Source organism: Talpa occidentalis, unplaced genomic scaffold (assembly GCF_014898055.3).
Source record: "Talpa occidentalis isolate TD23 unplaced genomic scaffold, MPIMG_talOcc4v2.1 talOcc4.11, whole genome shotgun sequence".
NCBI classification, from domain to species: domain Eukaryota; kingdom Metazoa; phylum Chordata; class Mammalia; order Eulipotyphla; family Talpidae; genus Talpa; species Talpa occidentalis.
In genome coordinates, this window is record NW_023601104.1 from 17254820 (window position 1) to 17281807 (window position 26988).

At 38.5% G+C, this 26988-nt stretch overlaps 1 protein-coding gene across 1 annotated transcript in view; it reads right to left on the reverse strand.

Annotated features, from left to right (window-relative positions):
* Positions 1-10352: 10352 nt before the first annotated feature.
* SECISBP2L (SECIS binding protein 2 like) overlaps positions 10353-26988 on the reverse strand; it is a 44379-nt gene continuing 27743 nt past the window's right edge. Inside the window, exons 13-18 of the mRNA XM_037502443.1 lie at positions 26428-26560; positions 24581-24743; positions 22208-22428; positions 20588-20742; positions 17449-17668; positions 10353-11148 (exon numbers count right to left, since the gene is read on the reverse strand). Coding sequence (XP_037358340.1) covers positions 10466-11148; positions 17449-17668; positions 20588-20742; positions 22208-22428; positions 24581-24743; positions 26428-26560 — 1575 coding nt within the window. The 3' untranslated portion in view covers positions 10353-10465. The remainder of the gene's footprint in view (positions 11149-17448; positions 17669-20587; positions 20743-22207; positions 22429-24580; positions 24744-26427; positions 26561-26988) is intronic.

Sequence of the window (26988 nt, forward strand, 5' to 3'; positions counted from 1 at the left end):
GATCAAGAAGATGTGGTCCATATACACCATGGAATATTACTCAGCATTCAAAAAAGATAAACACATGCAATTTGCAGCAACATGGATGGCACTGGAAGGGATCATGCTCAGCGAAATAAGCCAGAAAGAAAAAGAAAAATACCGGATGGTCTCACTCATAGCAGGAATCTAGAAAACTTAAATAAGGGACCAGGAAAATGAATAAATATAAGAAAGTGAAAATCAAAATCAACAAAAAACTATGAACCAGAGACATTTTTAGGGGGGCGGGGGCGGGAGGGGAGGGATTGGGGTCAGAATGGGGGGGGCTGCAATTGTATGGGGAATATAAAAATAAAATTTATTATTTAAAAAAAAAAAAAACTTGTAGACATTTCAGAAACCGTGATACTTCTTTAAAATGTAGTCAACAATTATCCATTTGTTTGACAAATATGTTAGAATCTGTCTTGTCCTGGGGACACAAACTGACACAAAATAGGGTTAATTTTGTCACCAGCCTCAGGTTACAAAGTTATGGGTGAACTGAGGGAATATTAACTTTTTCCCTATTAGAATAACCTTCTCACCAAAAACACATCACTGGGCAATTGAATGCTAGGTTCTTGGTCTGACCTGGGATAGACTGAATTCTCAGTGAAATGCTATTGACTAAACTGAGGAAACCTTTTCTTTCTAACCTTCATGGAACACTGACAATTGTACAAGTGGTTTGCACAATTCATGCTAACATAAATGCCAGCAATATTTTATGAGTCATCCCATTTGTAAACAGGAGGGCACACTAGGGAGGGTCTGGGGCTGTTTCTTCGGGAACCCTCTTCTCCCTACCTAAAAAAAAAAAAAAAAAAGAAATCAAATATCCTGCAAAAATAAACAACAATGTAAGAAAACAAAAAAGAAAAAAGTACAGTAACAGTAAAACTACAACAGAAACCCTAATGCTTTGTAGGTGGGAACTTTGTGTTCCATTCTCCTCTCTAAAGTGTAATGGTTACTCAGGCACTTCCAAGGCCCCTGTGCAGTAAAGCTCCTGGGGCACTTGGGCCTGGGCAGCCATTCCCTGAGAAGTGGCTGGAGTAACACACAGAGCCTGCTGCCGGAAGGGGGCAGGGAGGCTGGCTGTGCCCATCAGGACAGGTGGCTGGAATCCACTTCATGGACATAGTCTTCACCCCTTTTGCTTGATTCAGTTGTCTGGCCGGGGCCAGACCGGCTCTCTCCGCAGGCCTTCTGTTAGCGCTGGACTCAAGCTTTTCTTGGAGCTCTCACTCAGCAGCCCTGGCCAGAGGTGCCTCCCTGCCCTTTTGCTCCTCACCCGCTTCCCCATGTCATGGGAGAAAAGCAGAGGGAGCCGTGGGAGGAGGTACTGGCATGTGATCAGAAGCTCTGGGTGAATTCTCCTCACCCTCTTCCCCAGGAAGTGGGGGAGGGAGAGAGGCCTGTTTTATCCAGAAGATCTGGATATGTCTGGCTAAGTCCACCCTGGAACACTAGAGAATGAATAAACAAGTGCCAGAAACAGAGGTCCAGAGAATTTGAGTCCACCTACTTGGGGCCCTGAACGTATGCGAAACTAATCCAGCATCCTGGCGCTGAGGTAGTGCAGTTTCTTAACCTCTGCACTATTGACATTTCGAGACCGATAATACTTTGTCGTGGGGTGGGAGGGGTGCTGTCTTCGGCAATGTAAGATGCTTAGTAGTGTCTCTGGACCCACTAGGTGCCAGTAGCACTCTTTCCAGTTGTGATAAACAAAAATATTTCCAGACATTGCCAACTGTGTCCTGGGAAGAAAATCACTCCTGGTTGAGAATCCCCGAGTTAGCAATCCAGGCCTCCCCTGTATATCCAGTCCTCCTGGCCCTTCATGGTCTATGTGACACGTTCTGATGCACATTCCGTGAAAAACTAGTTCCCCAGGATGTTTACAGTTTTTGCACAGAGAAGGTACTCTTTATTTTTTATTTTTTTTATTTATACAAAAACCGGGGTACAGGCCAGAGGTGCGGGAGGGTGAAAGGATTCACCAGAGACAGAGTGGGAAGCAGAACAGGCAGACTGACTGAAATACACTGCTGAGGGGAGCAGCTGACGAGACAGGAGAGGTCTGCTCACCATGTGGGACCCTGGCTAGCTGGCCAGATCTAACCGGCACTGCAGAGGCTGCAGACAGCTTCACAGCGCTGCGCTCAGCTGCCTGAGCCACCAAGGAGGCCCTCACAGAGAAGGTACTCTTTAATCAAATAATCTTGCCAGGGTCCATGGTCCCTCCAACTTGCTGGGGAAATCTGCCTTATATACGATAAACCTTTGCCCTCATGGAAAGTCTACTTGCATTGGAATATTGGAGGCTCCATAACATCTGCTAGTAAGAAAACTTGTTCAATAGTGTTTGACCCAGACTGCCTTTTCCTGGCCACCAACTCTTTGAGAGAGATTCCAGTCTTACAATTCAGGCACTAAAAACCAACTGAGCCAGGGGCCTCCCTGGTGGTGCAAGGGGTTAAGCACAGCACTGTGAAGCTATCCACAGCCTCTGCAGCACAAGTTCGATCCCCTGTTGGCCAGGAAGCAACGCACATTGCGAAGCAGACCTCTCCTGTCTCGCCCACTGCTCCTCTCAGCAGTGTATTTCAGTAGATCCGCCTGTTCCGTTCCCCACTCTCTGGTGGATCCTCTCACCCCCACGTACCTCTGGCATGTACCCCAGCTCTTGTATGCATAAATAAATATATTAAAAAAAAAAAAAACTGAGCCGATCTTAATCACAAAACTGAAAATCCTAAGGAAGAGACCATCAGGCCAGCCTTGATTAACTTTACAGAGTTCTCGGATCAATTAACTGATTCTAGGACCAGTTAACAGTGTATTCCTGCTCTAAATGGGAGATTGAATCCCCGCTAGGGGCTGCAGGGAGGGCTGGGTGTGGAGCTGTTACCCAAAGAAGTGACATACTAACTAGAAAAAGCAGTCATATTTCTTTCACAAAAACTTCCTTTAGAAGTTTTCTTTTTTCCTTTATGATTTTCCTAAATGCCCCAGCATCTTCGTCATCTTGATTCTTGCTCAGATTTTGTAAAAACTGGCAGTAGCATGACTAAATTGCTGCATAAGTTACAAGGGCATGGAAAAATATTCTTAAACTCTTGGATTGAAAGAGACAGTCAACATTCCCAGGCACTGGGGAGAAGAGTCACTGTAATTGGCTGTGATAGAGGTTCAGAGCTTTTGCTATGATTGTATTCCAGGTAGAAACCCTTTAGAGATTTGCTACCATGAATAGCAGGTGATGAATAGTCTTTGAAGAAGCAGAACTGCCTGAGCAGATCGGAGGCACCAGGATCAGACTTACTCAATTTCTATTCTGCGTAAGGGATGCCATCACTTTAAATACTGTGTTCTGGTTGCTAAGGAAATGCAGTAAGTGGGTTGGCAACAAAATCTTCAATGAAGATTAAAAGCACCTTGCTGCACTAGAGAGCAGATGGAGAGTCATAGGTGCAGTTACATTTCTCATTTCCCCAGGGGACAGTTAAATCTGGTGAAGGATAAAGGGAGACAATTTCCGGTTCACAGGAATAAAGTAAAATGTGTAATTACTAGCTATTTCACAAACCATAACTATTTGCCACATCAAGAAAGGAGTTTGTGATTTTTACCTCCATTTCTACCATGAATTTTCTTTGTCAATAGATTAAAATCAGAACTTAAAGCAAAGTTTAAGAAGTCAGTTATGGAACAGAAAATGGTTGTAAAACAGTCCAATGCACCTGCCCACACACAGCTTATTATTGGGGGAAAGATAAGATGAGCAAAATCTGTAGGTTGTTAGGGCATGATAAATACAAGTGGGGAAAAAAAAAAACCCCAAACAAGTAGGTTTGGGGAAGAGTGAAGAAGGGTGTTACAGTTTCAGATGGGATAGTCCCTGGCCCCCTCCGCATCTCCATAATAGAGGCTGGATGAATTTTTCAGTACACAAATCCCCAACAGAGGTATCAGCTCTAGAAATAAAGAGGAAGAAGCAGGAAAAGCCATAATAAGCACAAAGCGATGATGTTTCAGAGGTTGGCAAGTTATCTGTAAAGCGGCCAGGAATATTTTAGGCTCTGTGGGTCATACTGGTCTCTGTCACAACTACCAAACTACGTCATTGTAGCAGGAAAGCAACCTTTGACCGTATGTAAATGAATGGGTGTTTCTGTGTAAACGTCATTAATAGGATGCTGCCTGATTTGACCCACAGTAGTTTGCTGACCCCCTTATCTAAAAGAAACAGTAGATAGTTTAGATACTGTGTCTTAAGTATCAGGGAAAGAGTAAAAATTAAAGAAACAGTAGTATGCTTTTCTTTCTTTTTTTTTTTTTTAAGATTTATTTATTTATTTATACAGGCACTGGGTACAGTCAGAAGCTCGGGAGGGTGAGAGAACTCACCAGAGTCAGAGCAGGGAGCAGAGCAGGCAGAAGGACCGAAGTACACTGCTGAGGGGAGCAGCGGGCGGCAGGAGAGGTCTGCGCGCCATGTGGGACCCTCCTCTGGTGGCCGGGGAGCAGCCAGGGATTGAACCAGCGCTGCAGAGGCTGCGGGCAGCTTCGCAACCCAGCGCTCAACCGCTGTGCCACCAGGGAGGCCCAGTAGTATGCGTTTCTTAACCAACACTGTATTTGAGTATCTGAAATCATTCTTTTCAAACTTTTCTCTCATCCTTCCTTAACCAGAACTAACAAACAAAACTGCTTAAATTTCAACTCATTCTCAAGCTGTGGGTTACAAAGCTTTTAAAGTACTCCAACTCAGGTGAACAGTAAGACTCAGCAGCAAAGATAACCCAAGAAATCTATGTATATTGAAGCAGCTACCACCTTTATTCACATCACTCTTGGTAGATCTTTATTCACATCATCCCCTGGTAGACCAGGGTGAAACCAATTCTGTTTCAAATCAGAGTACAACCTAGAAAGGCTGTGGTTATTATCTGTTCTCTCTGGTAATTCAAAGCTCCCGACAAGCCTGCCACTTTTGTAAGGATGAAGCACTCATTCCTTCTACAGAAACGTATACTTCTCCCACCCCCAAACCATTGCTCACCTACTCACAATTCCATACTGGAAAAAGAACATGCTCAGCAAGGTGTTCCAAATTTCATGCAACACAGTATCTTACTACCTCTAGCCCTTTTAGATGTAGACTGCAACCCTGGATGCAGGCAGCTAGGTTATAGCCCTGCAGTTGCCCAAGCCGTTTCTGCAAGAGCAAATGCCTCTCCTTGCCATCAAACTGTCAAAGAATTACTCCAAGTATAAAAAAGACAGGAGTGGGGCGGAGGCAATGTAGTAATTAAGACTGGGTCCAGAACAGAAATTCTCCCATTTTCCTAAACTATGCATTGTGTGAGTTCCAATGGAGCATGCTTTGGTCCTGCAAGCCACAAGGCTGCCTCTGATGTGTACTATACACAAATGTGTATTATATAATGTCTTACTCATAAAGGTGTCATACTTCAGAGACTTTAACACCAGGAGAACCAATCAAGCTAAAACATTAATTGAATTGCTAAAATTATTTAGAAAGTTGCAATGACTTACCTGCTTAATTCAATGCAATTCTTTTGTTATTCGATTTCTAAAATGAAATTGAGGGCTTCCCTTGGTGGCGCAGGCGGTTCAGCGCAGTGCTGTGAAGCTGTCCGCAGCCTCTGCAGCGCGGGTTCGATCCTGGCCAGAGAGAATCCCATATGGCGTGGCAGACTTCTCCTGTCATGCCCGCTGCTCCCCTCAGCAGTGTATTTCACTCAATCTGCCTGTTCTGTTCCCCGATCTGTCTCAGGTGAATTCTCTTACCCTCCCGCGCTTCTGACCTGTATCTCAGTTCTTGTGTGTATGAATAAATAAATCTTTAAAAAAATAAAATGAAATTGATACCTACAGGTATGGTTCCTGAGTTCAAGTTTAAACTCAAAAGGAAGAGCCTTTTTTGGCAAGGCCCATAATTCACAATACTTTCCATCTCCCCATTTAAAAAAAAAAAATTATCACATGGTAGCCTTTGACTGTTTTCAGGTGCCATGTACACCCTCTTCTGGTCAGTTAGAAGAAAAACTGGCCACTGTTAGAAAAAATTCTATTGGGAGCGGTACAAACAATAGTAAAAAAAAAAAAAACACAAAAAGTTAATCTGCTGATTCAAGTGATTTAGTTTTCCGTCCTTTTTCTTTGTGATCACCTAAAACTTTTCATTATGAAAATTAGGATCCCACCATTTTCTAAAAGACAAATCTACTTTTATGAGATTCCCTACATTTCACAGTGACCAAGCCTGGGACTACGTAAGGAATGATCAGATGAGGCTGAAAATCAGTCTTTAGGCAATCAGTTCAGTCCTCGGGCACTTCCTATTCCAGAAGACACCTGAAGTGAGGGAAGCACTGACTGGTTTGCATAGTCTGGACATTTTGCGCTGAGACACAAAGAGTACTATCAAAAACATAAATGGGATGGAGTTTGAATTTCAGCTCTGTCATTTACCAGACTATTTTTTCTAAAAAGAGAGAAATAGCAATAGCAGTAATTCTTCCTCACCAGGTTGTGGTGGGAGTAAATGAGTTAATACTGGTAATGGCTTACCAGAGGCCTGGCAGACTGACTAGCACAGAAAGGAACTTGGAGGAGCCTACCAGGAGGGCCTGGCTAGAGGTCCACGCCCATGCCAGAGATGACACCATCCAGCCCAGGTGGACATTTTTATTAGTAACTCCTCCCTACATATTTTACAGCCTTCTTTGGTCACCATGAGCGCACTAAGCAATATCACAAGCTTAACTTTTTCTGTATCCCACTTACTGGGCAAATTATGTATTCCTTAAGTATCTATGCTGAAATGATAGACTACATTTTAATAACCATTTTATTAGTTACAGAAGAATTTCCACTATTATTTACATAGTGCAAAAAGCTGTTATTACCCCTAAAATATGATGTAACAATTATCCTTCATACAGCAAAACAAGATAAAAATCCCTTCATGTTGTAATTCATACTAATTTTGCTAGTTTTATTAGAGCATTACAATTAAGACATTAAATTATAAATTCATGTGGTATATTTAGAAATTAAATTACAAAATAATACAAATACTTTTAAGGTGTGATGTGCCAACGACGTTTAAATTTGTATCATTAATTAGGATTCAGATTTCAGGTCAGGTAAACAGTTTGGTTGATTCTGTGATGTATATAAAGATTGGACGGGGCAAGAGAAGGAAGATGTCTGTAATAAATTATTTCACAGAAAAAAATTTAAATCAAATAAAAATGATAATTAAGTTTTTCAGTGAATAAGTTAATGTTCTAAACGGTTGGCACAATGTACAGAAAATACTTCAATGACAGGCTTAAAGGAAACAGTGGCTTTACAAAGTAATACTTCTTTATACATATATTAAAGTAACAGTGTGTTAAAGTTTTATGTTAAAGAGTTGAAAAATGAACACAGAGTTCACTACTTATTTGCACATTACAATTCCCACCCCTCCCACATATTACTTCCCCCAGCTTATTAAGAAATCAGACAAGTACATTATTTGGATATTAATTTCTCAATATTTAAACTATATGAATTCCTTTTGACTAATTCTTTTCCAAATACTGGAAGCATATAAAATACCATCTCTGCAAAAATGACCTCCAGTCAAAGCCTTTAAAAACTTTTCAATGTATAACACATATTATTTTTCCCATGTTTAGTCAAAAGAAATATAATACATCATTTACAAACAAATTTAAAACAAAAGTTAAGCTAATATGAACATTGTGTCTTTTGAGTAGTAATCTTCACAGCAAACAAACTTACTAAAGCAGAAATCTACTTTTAGGAGTGCAATTCATATTGTAATTTATATACTTATGTATTGAAATAGAAATCTAGTATGAATTATTGCCAGTAAAACAACCTCTACACACTAAGAAAAAATCACTATGGTTTTTATTTGTCATGATGGTGAACCCCTAATCTTACCCATGGAACTCTTTCTAGGCCTCCAAAGAGTCACCCACCCCCAGGTCCAAAAAAATCCACTTTCCTAATTTTTACACCTACTCCTGCATGTAATACAAATTCCAGAATTTATCTAAAGGAAACAAATTGTAAAAACATTAATACCTCTTTAAGCATCTTTTCACCATAGTAGCATTTCCTTTAATAAATTTTGTGTTGTCCACCAGAGGTGACCTGTCTCATACACAAAAGGCTGTGGTCCCTTGGGTTTGCTGGCAGAAGATACTGCATGTGCAAGAGCAATTATAGAACATAATTCAACATTTCTAAAGTCTATAGCAAAATTATGAGTTATTAGTGTTCTGAAGATTTCCTCAACTTCTTTGATACAAATGTCAAAAATCTACAATGACAACTCTCGTTCAGAAGAGATATAAAATACAAGAGGCCTTGGAAACCTCAAGATCAAGAGTTACCTGAATCACTGACACTAACAAAGAACATTTACACCATAAAAAGTATGAAAAGTTTTAAAATTCACTTTTGAGATTGTCAGTAGTTCAAGACCTCTATCATTTCTTTAAACCAAAGTAACACTTCCAAATGTGTAGAGACAGTAAGATCTGCCACATAAAAATCCATGATTACTATTTCAGAGGCTTCATTCCTCACATGCTGTGTTCACTTAAGTACTGGATACTCAGTGCCTAAGATGTCTATACTGGAGAACAGCTTAGGACAGTAGAGTAACTCCCCCCTTTTAGCACACTAATAGCTGACAGACTGCCATTTCCTACACAGCAATGCTCCTCAACTTTCGTTACTCATAAATACAAAATCATCAACCAAGAATCTTACCACTCCAGTAATGAAATGCCAACATCATAAAATATAAAAACTGGCACAGTAGTACAAACGAATTCAGTGAAGAATCTGCCCGATTCTCTCCTACCTCTACGAGGCAAAGCCCTACTCAGAAAACCAGAGCAGAGAAAGTGCCCTTCCTCCCTAGGTTCCGTGCCTGCCATGGGAGCTTGTAATGCAAAGTAGAACGCTGATGTGTGTATGTGTGTGTTGGTTAGTTGGGGGAGACGGGGGAGGTTGAGGGAAGACAGAAAAACGGGTAATGTGCAACTCCCCCACTATTACCTAGACTTGTAGATGTCACGACCAGGTGGTGACTGAAGAACAAAGAAATATTCAGCTTCCATAAGTTTAATTTCTCCCAAGCAGGTATACACATTCCTAGGGAAAGGCCGAGACAAGTAACAGTTATCGAGAATTAATACCTGCACTTATGTGCCTACTCTAAAACATCTAATAGTTTCTGCACAATTAGAACAAATTTCTCTTTTCTTCAAAACTCCTCGTCCAAACCTTGATTATCAGGAGATATATTTTAAGTTGTGTCGAGTTCCCTGACCTCCTCCTATTAGTAACTATGGTTGGTGTTGTGTGGAAGGCGCTCAAGACAAGGAGCAAAACATAATTTTTAAAAAGTAATTTTAAAAAATTACCAAAAAATTTAAAAACATAAGTTTCTCACTCAAGGCAACCTTGGATGCCCACTCAAGTGCATATCTCAAATCAAGAGCGACCCAAACCAGAAGCATGCAAGAGAACACACCAGTAGAAGACTGTGTTTCAGGGTAACACTAAGTGTTACACTCATACAATCTACTACAGTTATAAACCTGTCAAAATTTGCCTGACTTTCTGTAAATATGATTATGTATAAGAGCATTCCTGAGGTAAGTAATAAGCAAATATGAGTAAATCTGGAAGGTCCTATAATGGGTGAATTTTCAGTATTGAGGACAGTAGCTATCATGTCTCACAAATCAGGCTAGCCCTAGTCTATCAATGGTGGCTTCCTTGCTAGCCTACGTTTGGGAGGTTTTGTTTTAGCACATCCGAACTGATTACAATGATCAGTGACTTCTGAAATAAAATCAAAGTTGCATCATCTGAACACGAAACACTTTGTGGACTTAGCTTTACCTTCAGTCTTTAACTTAGTTCTCAAACTCTCCCTATGATTCTTTTTTTCAAGAAGCCCAAACAACATTTTGGTCAGACGAATTAGAGCGAAGGAGGTATAGTCTTGAAGCAGATATTGGTAAATGTCCCTACTGCTTAGGACCTTGACTTTTAACTTCCAAAATGACTAAATAAATTTATTTTCTTTAAAAAAAGGTCGTCTTTTTTTTTTTTAAACCATTTTCCATTACAAAATAAGCTCAAACAATTCTGAATTTTCCACAGTTTTAGAAATACACTTAGATGCTAAATAAAAGCTAAGCTAGAGATCATAACAAAACAAGGCAAGAACAGTTACAAAACTATTTTTGTCAGGAATTAAACACATGTATTAAATACTGGACAGTGCAAAATGTTGAGATGAAGCATAAAAGAGAATGGCTGCAACCCTTACACGGTCAGAGATAGAGAGCTGACATGTCCTGAGTTATAGATTTGGGGGCACATGATTAGGGTCAGAGCGCTCACTGCTCTGCAAGCTGCAGATGCTGGGCTTCTGCTGTTCTGGACTTGCTTGGTGGTCAGTAGTCCAGGCCTCACCTTCCACCCCTGGCTCGAGAACCTCAGGCGCCTCTGCTTCCTCTTCCCCACTTTGCTCTGCATTGTCTTCCTCAGAACCATTAAGGGTTTTCCCAAGCTGAAGAGTTTCCATCGTTCTCTGGGTCTCTGAGACCCAAGACTCAATTCTACTATTGAGCTGAACTTCTACGGATATGGGTTCATGAGTATAGTCTTCCTCCTCCTCCTCCTCTTCATCATCCTCCTCTTCAAGCATGCCAGGCACAAGAGTGCTGGTGGTGCTGGTGATGGAGGAATTCAGAAGATCTCGGCAACTGCCATCCAAAGAGCCTGTCTCAGTACTTTGTTGTGAAGCCCATTCCAGGTCATCTGGCTTTGCTTCCTCTTTATCACTTGCTGTGGACTTCCCAGGGTTTGTAGCTGAGGTAGTACTGCCTGCAGTCACTAATAATGGCTGCTTACCAACAGGGGCCGTGTCAAACGGAGGTTTACTGGGCTTATCAGATGTGTTGTCCTTATAGGAAGTCTCTCTCTCATTTTCTGATGTTTCCAGTCCATCTGAAGTTTCCACCATGTTTCTCCAATTTGTTTCTGCAAATACCAAAGAGATTTTTAAAAAACTAGAAGATTGTTTTAGAATCAATGAACTCTTAAAAGAACAAAAATTTGTTGACTCACCAACTGATTGGGAAAACTGAAAACAGTCTATTCTAAAAGAAGTTGAAATGTTTTAAGGAAAAAAACTAAAAAATGTGCGTTTAGGAAAAGGAAGAAGGCAGAAAGTAGTATACCAATGTTTCAGAATGCAAAAGATCTTACATCAACAGGAACTATTGAGAGTCGCATAAAATTCATATATTCAAGAAAAATCAATGAACTGCCTCACAGTTTCTTCTGACCTAGAGGTATACTGGGCTCTAAGAGGCATAGTCGCAGGTGGCAGAGGCAAGACGTCCAGCAGAAATACTTCTGATTTAACAGGTTTGTAGCATGCTCCCTCAGCACATTATCTAGGTGCTGTCTTTTGACGTGTGCTGGGCTTTTGTTTCCATTTGGAAGCAGAGAAGCCAAGCATGTACTTCTAGTACATATTTGTGAAACACATGAACAAATCTGTGACAGTGTATTTTACAGTATGTTTGTGGCTACCAAGTGACACTGGAAGCCAAAATGAAAAGAAGTGCTACTGTTGTTACGGTTTTTAAAGAAAGTATGTCCTTTTACAACCATCTACAAGACTATCAGATCACTATCCTTTCTCAACTGCTTAGTGACACTAAGAGCAATGGATAAAATCCAAACAATAGGTCAGAAAGTTTACATTAATATTAAATTAGAACTTCTGGTTCACCAACTTATTTTAAAAGAATGTTCAGATATAAACATGACAAGACTAATCTGTCACCATTAAACATCTGAGTTGTAAACAGATTCTTGAGCTGCTGGTTCAGAGCCATCAGCTTGTTCATCTTTTACACGAGTTTCATCCCCAGTAGCTTTTCCACAACTACTACTGTAATACGCAGCTCCATGACCTTTTCCCAAACAAGGATTTTTTTGGCATTTATACTTTCCTAACAAACACATCATGATGGGTAAATAAACTGGCAAATCTTTTCTCTGTTTTTCTCAATGCTCTCTGGAATCCATTTTTTGATCATCTCCTTCAAGAACTTTGTACCTTCCAGATCATGATTTCCATCATCTTCTGAATTTGGTGGACGTGTCGTTGAATGTAAAAGGTCTTCCTAATCTGATTGTTGCGTTCGTTAGCAAAACCAACAGAGAACAGACAAAGCAAATAAACATAGGTAGTCTTGATGTCCACATGTGCTTTGATCATGCTCTGCCATTTTCTGAACATGGAAGCACCATTTGACCATGGGTAAGATTCATACCATGGAGGTTAGGCAGTTTTTGGCCTGATTATCCTCAGTGATGACAGTGAATTTTCTAAATGCAATGTCATCCTATAGATCAGCAAGGTTCACTTCAAAAACATGACCCTTAAAGCCATCAAATGTGGTGCTTGTTTCGTGAATTCTCGTGACTAGCGTTTTCCCAGCATTTTTTATACTGAACATTGTTGCTGTATTCACATCACCACAGTCTTTCTTAGGAAACAGAGCAACTACTTTCTTATTGGCTCCCTTTAAGCCACCTTTTACAAGGCACTTGTTTTTGCCAACTGCCAGAGAGAGAACAAAAGGGAAGAAGGGGAGTTAATTTGCACAAGAACTTAGGCACACGGGGTAGGGCAAAAAAAAAGTGTTATTGTATAATACAGTGGTGATAGTCTAAACCATTTTTACTGACAAGTCAGAGGAATCAGGAGACACAGAAGAACTCTCCTACTCCTCTAATTTCTCTCATTTTTTAAAAAAAACATTTTATTTTTATTTTTATTTTTTTAAGAGGCATGTATTTTTATTTATTTATGATTTTTATTTATTTGTTTGTTTGATTGTTTTGTTTATACATGCACTGGGTACAGTCAGAAGCGCGGGAGGGTGAGAGAATTCACCAGAGTCAGAGCGGGGAGCAGAGCAGGCAGAAGGACCCAAGTACACTGCTGAGGGGAGCAGCGGGCGGCAGGAGAGGTCTGCGCGCCATGTGGGACCCTCCTCTGGTGGCCGGGAGCAGCCGGGAATCGAACCGGCACCGCAGAGGCCGCGGGCAGCTTCGCAACCCAGCGCTCAACCGCTGCGCCACCAGGGAGGCCCCTAATTTCTCTAATTTTTTAAAATTAGAATACCCTTCTGTTTGCATTACAGCTGCTATTTATAATTCATAAGATATAATGATCCAGTTGTAATGATAAAACAAGCCTATTAATAATATGTTCAAATTAATTATTACTTATCAATTCCATATTGAAACAGACCAATATTTTGGGTATCTTCAGTCCGGGGACATGGTTGGAAAAACCTCTCCTATAGGTACTTCAGGTGTAGAACTCTCATTTCAATCCTCATGGGGAAAAAAATCTACTCTCCCTCCTGTATTTTTATTCTCAGTTAATAATGTCATCATTTTCACAGCCTTGAAGCACAAAAAACCTAACAGAAGCATTGATTCTGTCTTTCTTGCTTGTTTTTACTTTTCATTTTTAAGCAGTCTCACAGGTACAGAGACAGAAGAATATACAACAATTCCCATATATTTTCCATCCACATGTTCCTACAAATAATACCACTAAGTTGGGAAATTAATAGAAACTTATTATCTATGAGAACCCATTCAATTTCTGTTATCCTAATAATGTCCTCCTTCTGGTACAAGATCCAATCTAGAATTCTGTAATGCATTTAATTATCCTATCTCCTTAATCTCTTTGAATGAAATAATTCTTCAGTCTGTCTTTGACTTCTGAGACCTAGCAAATTTTTAAAGATTGCAGGCCAATTATTTTTCAGAATTAATCTGGGTTTCTCTGACGTCTCTTCATAATCAGATTCTGGTTGTGCTTTCCGGGTAGAATTACACAAAAGTTATGCCATATTTTTCTAAGTATGACATATCAGAAAGCACATGATGCTAATTTGCCCCAGTTCTAGGGATGTTAACTTTTGATTAAAATGATTATTATTAATCAGATTTCCCCACTATAAAGTTGACCCTTATCGATCTTTCTGGTCCCATTCATTTCCACCCCCAGCCATCATTCCATGTTCGAGGTTACTCTGAATTCTCACTTCTTCCAGAAGTCACACCCTTTCTGTTTACAATCCCTTCCTTTGTTGCAAATTGCTCCTTCTGTATGAAATATATTTTCCTACTTTCCTCTTCAGACTCCTACTCATCTTTCCTTCAGACACCCACTCAGTGGGTGAGGTAAAGCCAAGAGTCCTCCAGAATGAAAAGGAGGTATAACCTTGGAAGCAGAGACAAGGAATCTGTGATTAGACATCGAGAGACTTGTCACAATGATGAAAGAGCCACTGAGGTCAGGTATCTATATACAGGGGTGCTCCTATCTCAAAGTAATAGGCTCCTATCTCAAAGTAATAGGTTAAGCTTAATCAACAGATGATATGCACACAAACATATCAACATGTCAAGAAAAACAGCAGGTACAAAAATGTCAAAGATCTCAACAAGCCTGCAAATGATACTGATTCAAACCTACCTGGGCCTCTATTTATTTTTAAGCAGAACTTACTCAATAAAGTTCTTGGCTTTTTAACCTACCCTTTATGTTTTCCTGTTTTATTTAGTGGTTGCCTGTTAAACTGCTTTTTTAACTTTCAAAACTAGTATTTTTGGCAAGAGGATGAGGTGTGTATTTTTCCCTTCAACCAGTACACAATGGGGAAGTTGTGTATATATTATAGTTGTATAGCTAGTTGGAAATAGCGGAGGAACAAACAAATGAGTTTAAGAACCTAGAGAGGAAGGGAGACAGCAGAGAATGAGCTGGAAACCCAAGATGGATGGACTAGACATTGAGGTTATCCTCCCTTGTAAGTGGTACTGAACACACATGCTATACAATCCTCATGTACCCATTATGTGTCAAATCCCTAGTCTTACAGTTTAGTTGAGATTTATGTTTCAAACTATTTATTTTATGTAAGCATGACAGAATTGAGATACAGCTCAGGCGGAAGGAAAACACGCTACGAAAACAGTGTGTACACAATGGGGTCTTTCTATTAACGATTAGCATCCCCTTCCTAGTCTTGCTTTTTCATTAAACTGTGGAAATCTAAAGGAAACATTTTAGAAATTCTGCATCCTAGGCTCGCATGAAGACACTGTTAACCAACAGTCCTTCCCCATTTTCTTCCAGGTTTAAAAGGCCCCCCAAACTTGGGATGGACTTGAACCCTATTTCAAGGGATAGTTTTTCAACTATCATGGCTATCCTCTTTGCCAAATATTCTCTTGCCCAAATTTTCATTGCAGCAAGGAGTAGTAATGTGATCTGGATAAATGAAACAAAAAGGATAGTCTTTTGAAAATTGTTTCTTTCACTGATAACAGCTGCACACAGCCTGAACACCCGCTTCTGACTAACTGTGATGTGCAGAGAGCTGCAGCAGCTACTTACAAACATGAGATGATAAGCACAAGAAGAAGTCACATGCTTGGAATGGGAAAACAGAAAGAAAAAGATCTAAGAACTAGATAACATTGTGAAATAAATATACTAATTTCTTTAACCGCATTAGTGGGTTTGATGTTTGTGGCCTAAGAACTGGTACAGGCCGAATACATCTGACACAAATAGAAAAACCCTCTTTCATTCTCAATGTTACTGATGATCATCAGCACTCATTTCGCTGGCTTTCTGATCAATGTGTTCAGGAGATCAGGATCTTTAAGTTCTGTCTGAATCCCTCCTTAGGAATAAACATTAGCTCACATAATTTTACCTTTGAAAGATACTTTTTAGACGACCTAAATGAATCCTCTCCATTTCACTAAAGAGAAGTCTGAGGAACCAAAAATAATTAATTATACCTATATGTCCCAGGAAGAATATGAAAAATGCATAGGCTTTAATATTTTAACACTTTAAATCTGGTGCTTTTTGAATACACCTCCTATCTTTAAGAGGATCTTTTCATTTTATATGTTCTTACAAAGATCACTATTATTTGTCCAAACCCACAGTCTTATTAATTTATCTTACAGTTTGCTTTTGAGAAGATGGCATTTCACTACAGAGAGAACTGATCTAATTTACAAAGTTGGTATTTTCTCTTTAATGTCTATTTTCAACTACTATCACTCCAGCTATGCTAACTAAGTGCTTATCTATCTTGACCAACAGTTTTCTAAAGGCCCACAATAACCTCTCAATTACCTCTGGTCTGGAGCTCTGTTAAAAACAATCCAAACATATAGCTACAATGATGGATAGGAAAACCAGGGAGTGTGAGAATAAAGAAAATGAGTACTCAGTTTTCTACACATTTTATTTAAGGGACAACAAGCTATTTATTTGGTAAACTCCCAAACAGATTCAGAAGGAAAAAGAAGACAAAGAAGAGCCAAGCTGAAGGAACTGCCTACACTATTTAAAAAGACAAAAAAGAACACAACAAACCAGAAACTAGATGAAAAAAGTAGAGAACTTAAAAGTTCAAATTATAATAGAAACAAGGCAATCCAAATACTAAGATGTAGAGTGTAGTGAATAAAGTTACTTTACACATTACACATAATTAATGTTTTTTAGTCTGTTTCTTTTTGACAAAAAAGAAACATATTTAACAAAAAAAAAAGTCATGTCTATATTTTATAAGCTTAGCCTGAACAGTATTAGGACTTTCATTTATTTAGAAAATAAAATATTAGAGCATAAAATATTAGAATAAAGCAAAATTTTTTTAGATTTTTTTTTTTTTTTGTGTGTGTGTAGAAGGACTGGGGTGCAGGCCAGAGATTCAGGGTCTGAGAGGATTCACCAGAGACAGAGTGGGAGTAGACCAGGAGGATCTACTGAAATACACTGCTAAGGGGAGCAGTGAGCAAGATAGGAGAGGTCTGCTGCGCTATATATGTGTCAGCTCCCTGGTCAGGAACTGAATTCAGGCCACCACAGTGTGCCGTGGCAGTGATAGCACTGAGACAACTCCTAGGCCACCAGGGAGACCCCAATAAAGCTTTTTAAAGGTGTATTTAAATTACAGGTCACATGTATAGTGTATTTTGCTTTTTAAATCCCTTTGAGATTTTGGAACCATGTCTAAACTTCTGGGTCTCAAAGTCCCAGCCCCAAATATTCTAACATTTAATGGACATTGTTTTTTAAAGTAAAACTTGGAGCAAAATTTTAATAATTAAGAAGATTTTAAAACTTGGAAGTATAGAAGAAATTTTCAAAATGGTTTTAATCAAATTATTCATATTTACCTTTTAAAATGGTATATAACAACTTACCATATTCCTTTTCATTTACTTCAGAGATGGGTTCAGAAATAACACTGCAGAAAGAAATGGCGCTAGCTGCAGAGGGATTCCGAGAATGCCCCATGTGGTGTGGCACCTTTTTCACATTCTTTAAGGCTTCCTCAGCCTGTTCTTGTTCCATTGCTGCCACCATGTCTTTATAAGCTTTCCTGGCTTCTTCAGTGAGTTCTACTAACTTATTAAACAGACTCTAAAAAGAAAGATTTCATTAGTTCATTTTGTTGTTATAATTTTAATTCCTATTACTAGCAATAAATATCCCTTGCTTCAGAATCAGATATACCTTCAATCTACCAAAAAATCTAAATGGTGTGCAAACCACAGAACCCTATACTCTAATTTTTTGTTTGTTTGCTTATTCAATTCTCACAAGTCTTGAGGAAACTCCTTGATGCAATACTAGTCACTAAAGTGAGATATTAAAAGTTCTTAAAGAGTTTATCAATTTAACTACTGTACTCTTTAATATCTGGCACAAGACAACTTACGTAGCTCTGTCCTCAAGGAAACTTTCATGTAGCTAGAAGACAGAACATAGCTATAACTTATAGCACAATTATCCTGAAGGACTCAACATATAAAAAGTGGCTTTTGAAAAAAACATCAATTCTAACTTCTGGGCATCAGTAAGGAATTCATGAAGTAAGATAACATCTAGTGAAGACCTTGAAAAGAAGTACAATTTTGAGTGGTGGGGGTAGAACATTTTTAGTCAACCATGCAAAACTATGAATAAAGACACAGACAGGAAAAAGTACAACGCTTGATGAGAAGTAGTGAGGAATCATGTATGAGTTAGGACCTAAAGGAACGAGTGTATGCAGGGTAATGTCCAAGGGTGTAGAAGAAGATAGCAGGCTCATTAGGAACCAAAAGTTTCCTTACAAAGCTGTTTGCTGGAATTACTTAAAGAGAAAACCAAAAAGAGGCTGTGATGGTATTAAAGGTGATGAAAATAGGACACCCTATTTATAAAGAGACAAAATGAAGATATTGGAAAAATGGAAAATTATGAAAACAGAATACAGAGCCTAGAAGTAGAATGTGGAGCTAAATAATTGATAATTCCTCTGTCAGTGAAACAAATGAACCAGAATAGAATTAGCAGTCATGGGGAAATGGCAGGTGATTGGGTATATACATGTTAATAAAATGGCAAAATTAACACAGCATTGACAATGTGCCTAAATAATTACGATGTCCAAAGAAAAAGATACCAATTAAACTAAAAAGGAAAAACATAAGTAGCATGCTTTATATAGCTTAATTCAAATTGTTTAAAGTAGCATATACGGGGTCTCCTGTGGCACAAGGAGTTAAGCATAGCACTGTGAAGCTATTCACAGCCTCCGCAGCACGAGTTAGATCTCTGGCAGGCCAGGGAGCTACCCACATGACACAGCAGACCTCTCCTGTCTCAAGCACCGTTCCGCTCAGCAGTGTATTTCAGTCAGTCTGCCTGTTCTGCTCCCGACTGTCTCTGGTGAATCCTCTCACTCCCCACACCTCTGGTCTATATCCCAGTTTTCATATGCATAAATAAATAAAATCTTTAATAAAGAAACCTTCCAGGCCTCACTTAAGGCGCAGTGGGCTGAGCGCCACAATTTGAAGCTGTCCGCAGCCTCTGCAGCACGGTGTTCGATTCCCGGCTGGCCAGGGAGAAACCCACATGGCATGGCAGACCTCTCCTGCCTCACCTGCTGCCCCCTCGGCAGTGTCTTCACTCAGTCTGCCTGTTCTGCTCCCCGCTCTGTTTCTGGTGAATTCTGTCACCCTCCTGTGCCTCTGACCTATACCCCAGTTCTTGTATAAATCAATAAATCTTTAGGGGAAAAAAAAAACTAAAGTAGCACATACACACAGTTGCTGCTAAGGTTTGAAGAGAGTTGGGTGCTAGTAATATCAGAATTATATTCAGTATTTATTTTTGAAAATGCATTCTGTTAAAAACACTCCTATGAGTTACACATAAGAGATCTCGTAAGTATCTGCTTGCACTGCTTAACTACCATACATTCGTGAAATCAATAAAAAGAAAATAGGAACATGGGTATGCGGTTTTGCAATTAACACTGATTTTACACTATAAATTAAATAGACACTGTTGGAAATAAAAAAAAATGATAAAATTGAAGAGATACACTAACTGCCTCAAAATAATAATAGAGGGCAAGTAAAACAATGTTCAAATAAAAAAATACAAGCATTTTATAATTATAATACTGTACAAATAACCCAATATATACACATATAATTTAGTAAGAAATCATTAAAATTAGAAATAGGCATGTCTACTTTTCCTCACCTTGATCCTATTCCTGATACTGGTAAGTTCTGCATGGGCTAGTGCAAGAGCCCAAACACTAATTATATACTCAGAAAAAGTAGGTGCATAGATAGATAATTTTAAGGATGATGGAAGAGAAACTGAACAGATAGGGGGTGGAAGGTATGCCAACACAGTGACTGGATGGGAAAAGAATGACACTTAAATATGTAAAAATACTGTACAGTTGGGAAGAGGGAAAATGGTCTCTTAGTGGTATCACAAAATACTTTAAAATCAACTTCATAAAAATGATGAGTTAAGAAGCATTACTTTAAATTAATAACTTTCATATTATCAGTTCCTATGGGCAAATCTTTCTGCTTACAGACTGTGAGAGGAAGACCAAGGTAATGTGTGTACTTAGGAATTTGATTTTCTAAAGAAAAATGCCCCTTAAAGGAGGAGTCTTTGACTCCTACAAGCACAAAATATAACCAATGTATAGTATGAATAAAATTACTTTGCATTTTATAGTTATCTGTGATCTTTACCTGGTAGTTAAATAAATTACTGAGTAGTCCACAGTTGAACCCAAAAGGAAAAAAACACTGTAACAGAAAGAGAGCTAAAATTGTTTCAAAATGCTGTAGGATTAACTTATATAAATATAATATTAAATCACTAAAAATGTAATACTCAATAATTTCCCACTCATTCTTGAATAGTGATCATCTCCTCTTTTCAACTTAAACATCTTACAGGCATATGTCAACAGAAAGATGTACTATTTGGAGGGCATATGTGGGGAGTAAAGGAGTGTATTTTCTAAAGTCTTACCTCAGCACCATAGTAGTTGAAGATACCCACTACACTAACAGGAACCAGCTTGTTCACACAGCGTCCTAGAGCTTTTCTCCCAAGGGCAAACACAAAAGGAATTTCTTGTTCCCGTGCCATGGCTATGACATTATAGAGAGCCTCGTCCAGACCACCTGAGAAAGTCAACACATGCAGAATTTTAATTTAGTTATTTCCTAATGGGAGCTAATTTAACAGCCAATAATGAAAGTATAAAACACAGCAACAGGGCCTCCCTGGTGGCGCAAGGGGTTAAGATGCAACCTATGAAGCTATGCTCAGCCACTGCAGCACGAGTTCAATCCCCAGCTAGGGAGGTGCCCACATGGTGCAGAAGACCTCTCCTGACTAGCCCCTTGCTCCCCTCAGCAGTGTGTATCAGTCAATCGGCCTGTTCTGTTCCCCATTCTGTCACTGGTGAGTCCTCTCACCCCTTCAACCTCTGGCCTGTACCCCAGTTCTTGTATGCACAAATAAATAAATCTTTAAAAATAAATAAATAAAACACAGCAACAAAGAATTCTAAGAAAGTTTGTGGCACCTGAGCTATTCCACACATTTTCCTATTTGAATATGTACTAATATGGATATATTTTCTCCCAAATTAAATGTGAAATTCCTTCAATGCCAATATTTTTATCTTTCCACAGAGATGAACATAGTAAGAGTCAAATTTCAATTCAATAAAATTTGTTGAAAAGCAATTAAAGTTTACCCAATCTCACAGTAATATAGGTTATACATTACTGATTGTAATTTCTCCCCTGTGGAGAATATCCCTATTACTGCTACTTAACACATCTGTCTGTTCCAATCACCTAAGGTGACTCCTCCAGGAAGAACAAATAAAGGTGGTGCACTGCGTAGACAAAAACACTTGTGTGCCGGCTGACCATCCAAGAACCTGTGTATATAGCTGCTAGTTTATTAAAGACAAAATCCCTGACATATGCAGAAGAGAGTTTTATCATTTTTCTAACTCTTTTTAAGAGAAAAGGGCCAGGGCCTCCCAGGTGGCGCAAGAGGTTAAATCTCAGCACTATGAAGATATGGACAGCCACTGCAGCATGTGTTTGATCCCCGGCCAGGGAGGTGACCCACATGGCAAAGCAGAGCTCTCCTGTCTTGCCTGCTGCTCCCCTCAGCAGTATATTTTAGTCAATCCTCCTGTTCTGCTCCCCACTCTGTCTCTGGTGAATCCTCTCATATCCCCTGCCCACGCCCTGCACCCTAGCTCCTGTATTTATAAATAAAATAAATCTTAAAAAAAAAAAGAGAGCGAGCGAGAGAGAGAAAAGGGCCAATAAAGGAAGAAATGCACTCTTACTAGTCCCCACTCTGATTACAACAGAAGGAACACTTGGGACAACTTAAATCCTTCACCAGTGTTCACAGATGGGGATTTTCTTTACAATCCTATCTCAGTTTAATTAGTTAACTACAGGAGTGAAAGATTTCATTTTCTTTCCTCATGCTCAACATTTTGTTCTATAGCTAAACGCTGGTAAGGAAGATAAGGCTTCCACTATTAAGTTTACTTTATAGCCTACATTTATGCTAAATAATTATCAAAACATTTCAAAAGAAAAATGTTCATACCTTTTGACTGGATTTTTTCACAGTTTGGAGAAATTATAACACACTTAATCTTGTTTAACTTCATATGCTTGGTAACCTCCCTTAGACCCATAACCAGCCGTCTCCTTGCTTTTGCTCTTACAGGATCCTTTTGGTAGATGCGTTCCTGGAAACTGACAAGCTCTTGGAGAAGAAGAGTCACACATTCATCAATCTCTTTACAGAGAACCTGATTACAGTATCTGTAAAGGAAACCAAAAATAGGTCAGTCCATCTGAATTTATTTTTCTGCATTATGAAACTATTTTAGGAAAAAAATATATCCAAGAGGCTTCATAAGAAAAAAAAATCGAGTCTTTAAGATCTCCTATATTTTTCAATTAGAAAACAAAAATTCCTCTGAATTACAAGAGATTGATTTTTATGTAAAATCTAGATTAATCTCTATCCAAATGCCCAATCATTAAATTTTAAGGATATAAATCAAATGTTAGCCTCCTATTAGATGATAACTGGTATAAAGCTTCTGGTAAGAAAACATAAAGCTATTTCATTCCAATAAAAACTAAAGATACTTCTAGTAGAAAAGAAATATAATTTCACATATGCGAACTGAAAGCCCTGATACCAACAAACTCACCCCCCCACACTCTGGGCATCGGCTTCCTCAACCATAAAAATAAAGAGATAGGGCCTCCCCGGTGGCGCAGCGGTTGAGCGCTGGGTTGCGAAGCTGCCTGCAGCCTCTGCAGCCGGTTCGATCCCCGGCTGCTCCCCGGCCACGGGAGGAGGGTCCCACATGGCGAGCAGACCTCTCCTGTCGCCCGCTGCTCCCCTCAGCAGTGTACTTCGGTCCTTCTGCCCGCTCTGCTCCCCGCTCTGGCTCTGGTGAATTCTCTCACCCTCCCGCACTTCTGACTGTACCCAGTGCATGTATAAACCAAACAAACAAACAAATAATAAATAAATAAATAAATAAGACATGCCTCTAGAAAATTAAAAAAAAAAAAAAAAAATAAAGAGATAATTACAATGGCTTCAACAGTTCCTCTAGCTCTAGAACTATGTGGCTATGGAAGATGAACTCAATAATCAAATTGACAGTAAACCAAAGAAGTCTTGAAGTAAAAGTCACATGCCCTAGTACTAGGCAAAGCAACTGAATGAAGCTCTTTTTTGAGATCATGTATGGCTTTAATGCAAAAACCAGAAAGGATTGTGAGGCCCCTATCCTTAATTTCAAGGATGAGGAAGTCACTGACGTTTACTGACTTCTTATATATTCTACTTTGCTAATTCTCATCCCCTTATCTCTAACATAAGCAGATATTTAACAGGGAGAAATGGTGAAATTTCTAATCTAGAAATAACTAGGCAAGCACATTTTCACTTCTAAATGACATTATATAATGGAAAAATTTAAGTACATCCTTGAGTGCAAAAAAGAAAAAAAAAAAAAAGGTCTGTTTTGGGAATTTTTTTGTGTTTCTGTAAAGTAACAACACTTCAGAAAACGAGCTACAAATGGACAGATCCAAGAAATATTGACTATCATAGTTAAAATTATGCAAAATTAAAGAATGCAATTAAAAGAATACAACATCAAATATGCAACTTTCTTCATTCTTTTTTCCTTTGAAGCTGTTACTTCATACATACATAACATTTTATTCTCCAAGTGTCTCATTTGCTCCACATCTGTTACTTGACATTTAATTAACTCCCCAAATATAGGCAAGATGTATTTGCTCAAAACCGAGATTATAAAGAAAAGGAACAGAACAAAAAAATGTGGTTTACATTCACACAGACTGTACTTTCACCTGGGATTCTTTCACATGTCATTTTTAAAGGTGAAATTAATTGAGTTATGCAAATATTAAAAATCCCAAAATCCTTCAAAGCAGTAACTATCAGTTTAAGGTTATTCACAGAAAGGCATTTCAAAACTTACAAATATCTATTTAAAAACAGTTTTATGTAATAGATTCATGCATATACTAGGGTCTTAGAATTTTGTTATCAAATGGTTCAAGATGTTTTTTGAAGAGCAGATAATGTAAACAAAAACGTAAAAGCATTTGGAGTGAAAATGTCATAGTACAGCATTTTATATATAAGAAGCCAAATTTCCAGGGTATAAACGCTAATAAAAAGAGAATATATTTACTGTCACGTTACAGTCACATGAAGACTGACAGTTGACAGAAGGCAAATGCTTTAAATACGATGAAACCAGCTGCTAAAATCTGAAAGTGGAACTTAAAAAGATCTTGGGTGTTTTGTCTGCTTGGCTCAACCCATAAAACAATAATGGCAATACTATATACAGAACGATAACTAAGATACTCAAAACTATTCAACCTCAATAAGGAGAGTAGAACTAAAACTTACTCTCTAAATCTTTTGCTGTGGATTTTAGTTATTGTTGAAGATGCCATTGGACTGCCAATCCCAGAACTAGCCGGAGAGCCTTGTGACACAGGTGTCATGCAGTATGGAGAGTTCTGACTTGCTGGAGAGAGTGAAGTATCACTGGGCATGCTTAGTCCAGTATCTGCGGAGACGTGGGTAAGAATTTAGAATGTTGAAAAGTTTTATATTGATCAACATTAAATTTGAATGGCAGTCTTCCAAATTATCCAGAAGCTAACAAGTTGGGCACTGCTCACATCACAAACATTTCTTACACACTACAAAAAAATGAACTCTTCCTATTGCATAAGAAGATAGACTTTAAAAATCAAACAAAGCCTACAAGATTTCATAGAGAAGAGAGAAGGCCAAAGTATCCAAATTAGGTATTCCTTAAGAATTTAAACTGAAAAACAATTTCTGTACCTATTTCCAGAATACATTACCCAGCTCCAAGTATTTTCTAGCTATTTTTTAGAAATCATTATTTTATTGCTAAAAAATTCTCATTCTTGCTAGCAGTAATGAATTCTACCTTGCACATTCTCTCAATCCCAATTCTGATTCTCCAGGCACTACTCCAGTTTCTCTTTTGTTTGGTCTATGCTTCTGTACTCAGACTGCTGCATTTTCATATGCGATCTTGTAGCTCAATTGCCTTCCTCAGTTTCTGCTACAGCTAATATTTATATATCCAGTCCATTAACATATACATGCTTATCTCCCAATCACTCTAAAATTTTTGTAGAATTACATTTCCACCTTCTCCATCTCTGCCCCAGTTATTGACGTACACACAGTAGGAGCCCAATTAACATTTGTTGAATGGATAGAATGATACACCAAAATACAAAGGCATTACATTTAATTGAGAGTAAAGGGGAATCCAAAACAAGTATGTTTTTGCCGAACCATCCGTAGAAATAATCTCACTTTTCTAAATACAACAGAACACTTCTACTTAATATGCAAGTCTAATTCAGATTTTTTTGCAAAAAGTTGGGGAATATATAACAGCAGAAAAAAGGGATCTAGCCAAATTCCTCTTAAAATGTTTCCTTCATAACAATGTAAAACTGAGAAAGAATCTAGTTTTGCTGCTGTCCTAACTAAAATCATGTGCTGACTATTGCACAGAACTGAATCTTACTGACCAACTATACACTACAACAGGCTTTGCAATTCTTTACTCAACATGACATATATATTAATTCTATGAAAGCAAAAAGAAAGTCAACCAAAAAAACCCCATGAAAAATAGTTCTGTGGGGCCTCCCTGGTGGCACAAGGAGTTAAGCACCGCACTATGAAGCAATTCGCAGCCTCTGTATTTCGGTCAGTCTGCTTGTTCTGATCCCCACTCTGTCTTTGGTGAATCCTCTCAGCCCCCATATCTCTGGCCTATACCCCGGCTCTTATATGCATAAATAAATAAATCTTTAAAAAAAAAAAGGAAAGAAAAATAGTTCTGCAAAGGCAGATAGCCAACAGTATTCTGGCTATAAAATGCGGCATAATAAAAAGAAACATAACAATTACAAAGGAGATCTTATGCACTGGTGAGATTACTATGAGAATTTACAACAAATTCAGGCTATAAGCTTCAAAAGTATCACAGACATACTCTATAATACCTGTCCCCTCTTTTTTTAAGGATCTCCTTACAGAAGCATCTTCGAAAGAAGTCACTCTTAAAAATAAAGAAATTTACATAAAATATGGAGTACATCCTCTAATTAGAAGCACTATAGGTGCTGGTTTACCCATCTTACCCATCAATTAAATGGTCCTCTCCATGAGAAGAAGGGGAAAAGAGGTGACCTTACCTTCCTGGGAAACAATTTCTTGCGGCAAATCATCAATAAAATCTAAGTGCATTTCTACTGGTTCCTCAGATGCCAAAAGGCTGTGGTCCACAGTTAAACGGCCCTTCTTTTCCTCTCTTTCTTTCAAAATAACCTAAAAGTCATTACCAGTATTTAATTAGTGATCATTCTTTTAAGTATGTACTGAATAATTTAAATTTCCACTATTACAGATATTAAAAAGGTATACCTACAAATGGGTATGAAGATTTGGCTGACTACATGTTCAGTTAGCTTCGTAGAAACTGACTGGCAAAATGATAAATGCTATTTTAGGCACTACAGCACTATATCCAAAATAAAGGGAAGCAATGCTGCTATACAATACTACAGCTGTCAAACCACATGTGCTTCATTCTTTAAATACTGGTTGACAAACTGGAGCTTCCCAAAAAGTGATAAAATAAAAGTTTGAAAACTAGGTCATACAGTTACATTAGATTTAAATTTTACAGTTTTTATTTGGAAATGGATTATCTCATGGTGCTCCTTCTAATAACAACACTGAACTAAATAAAGCAT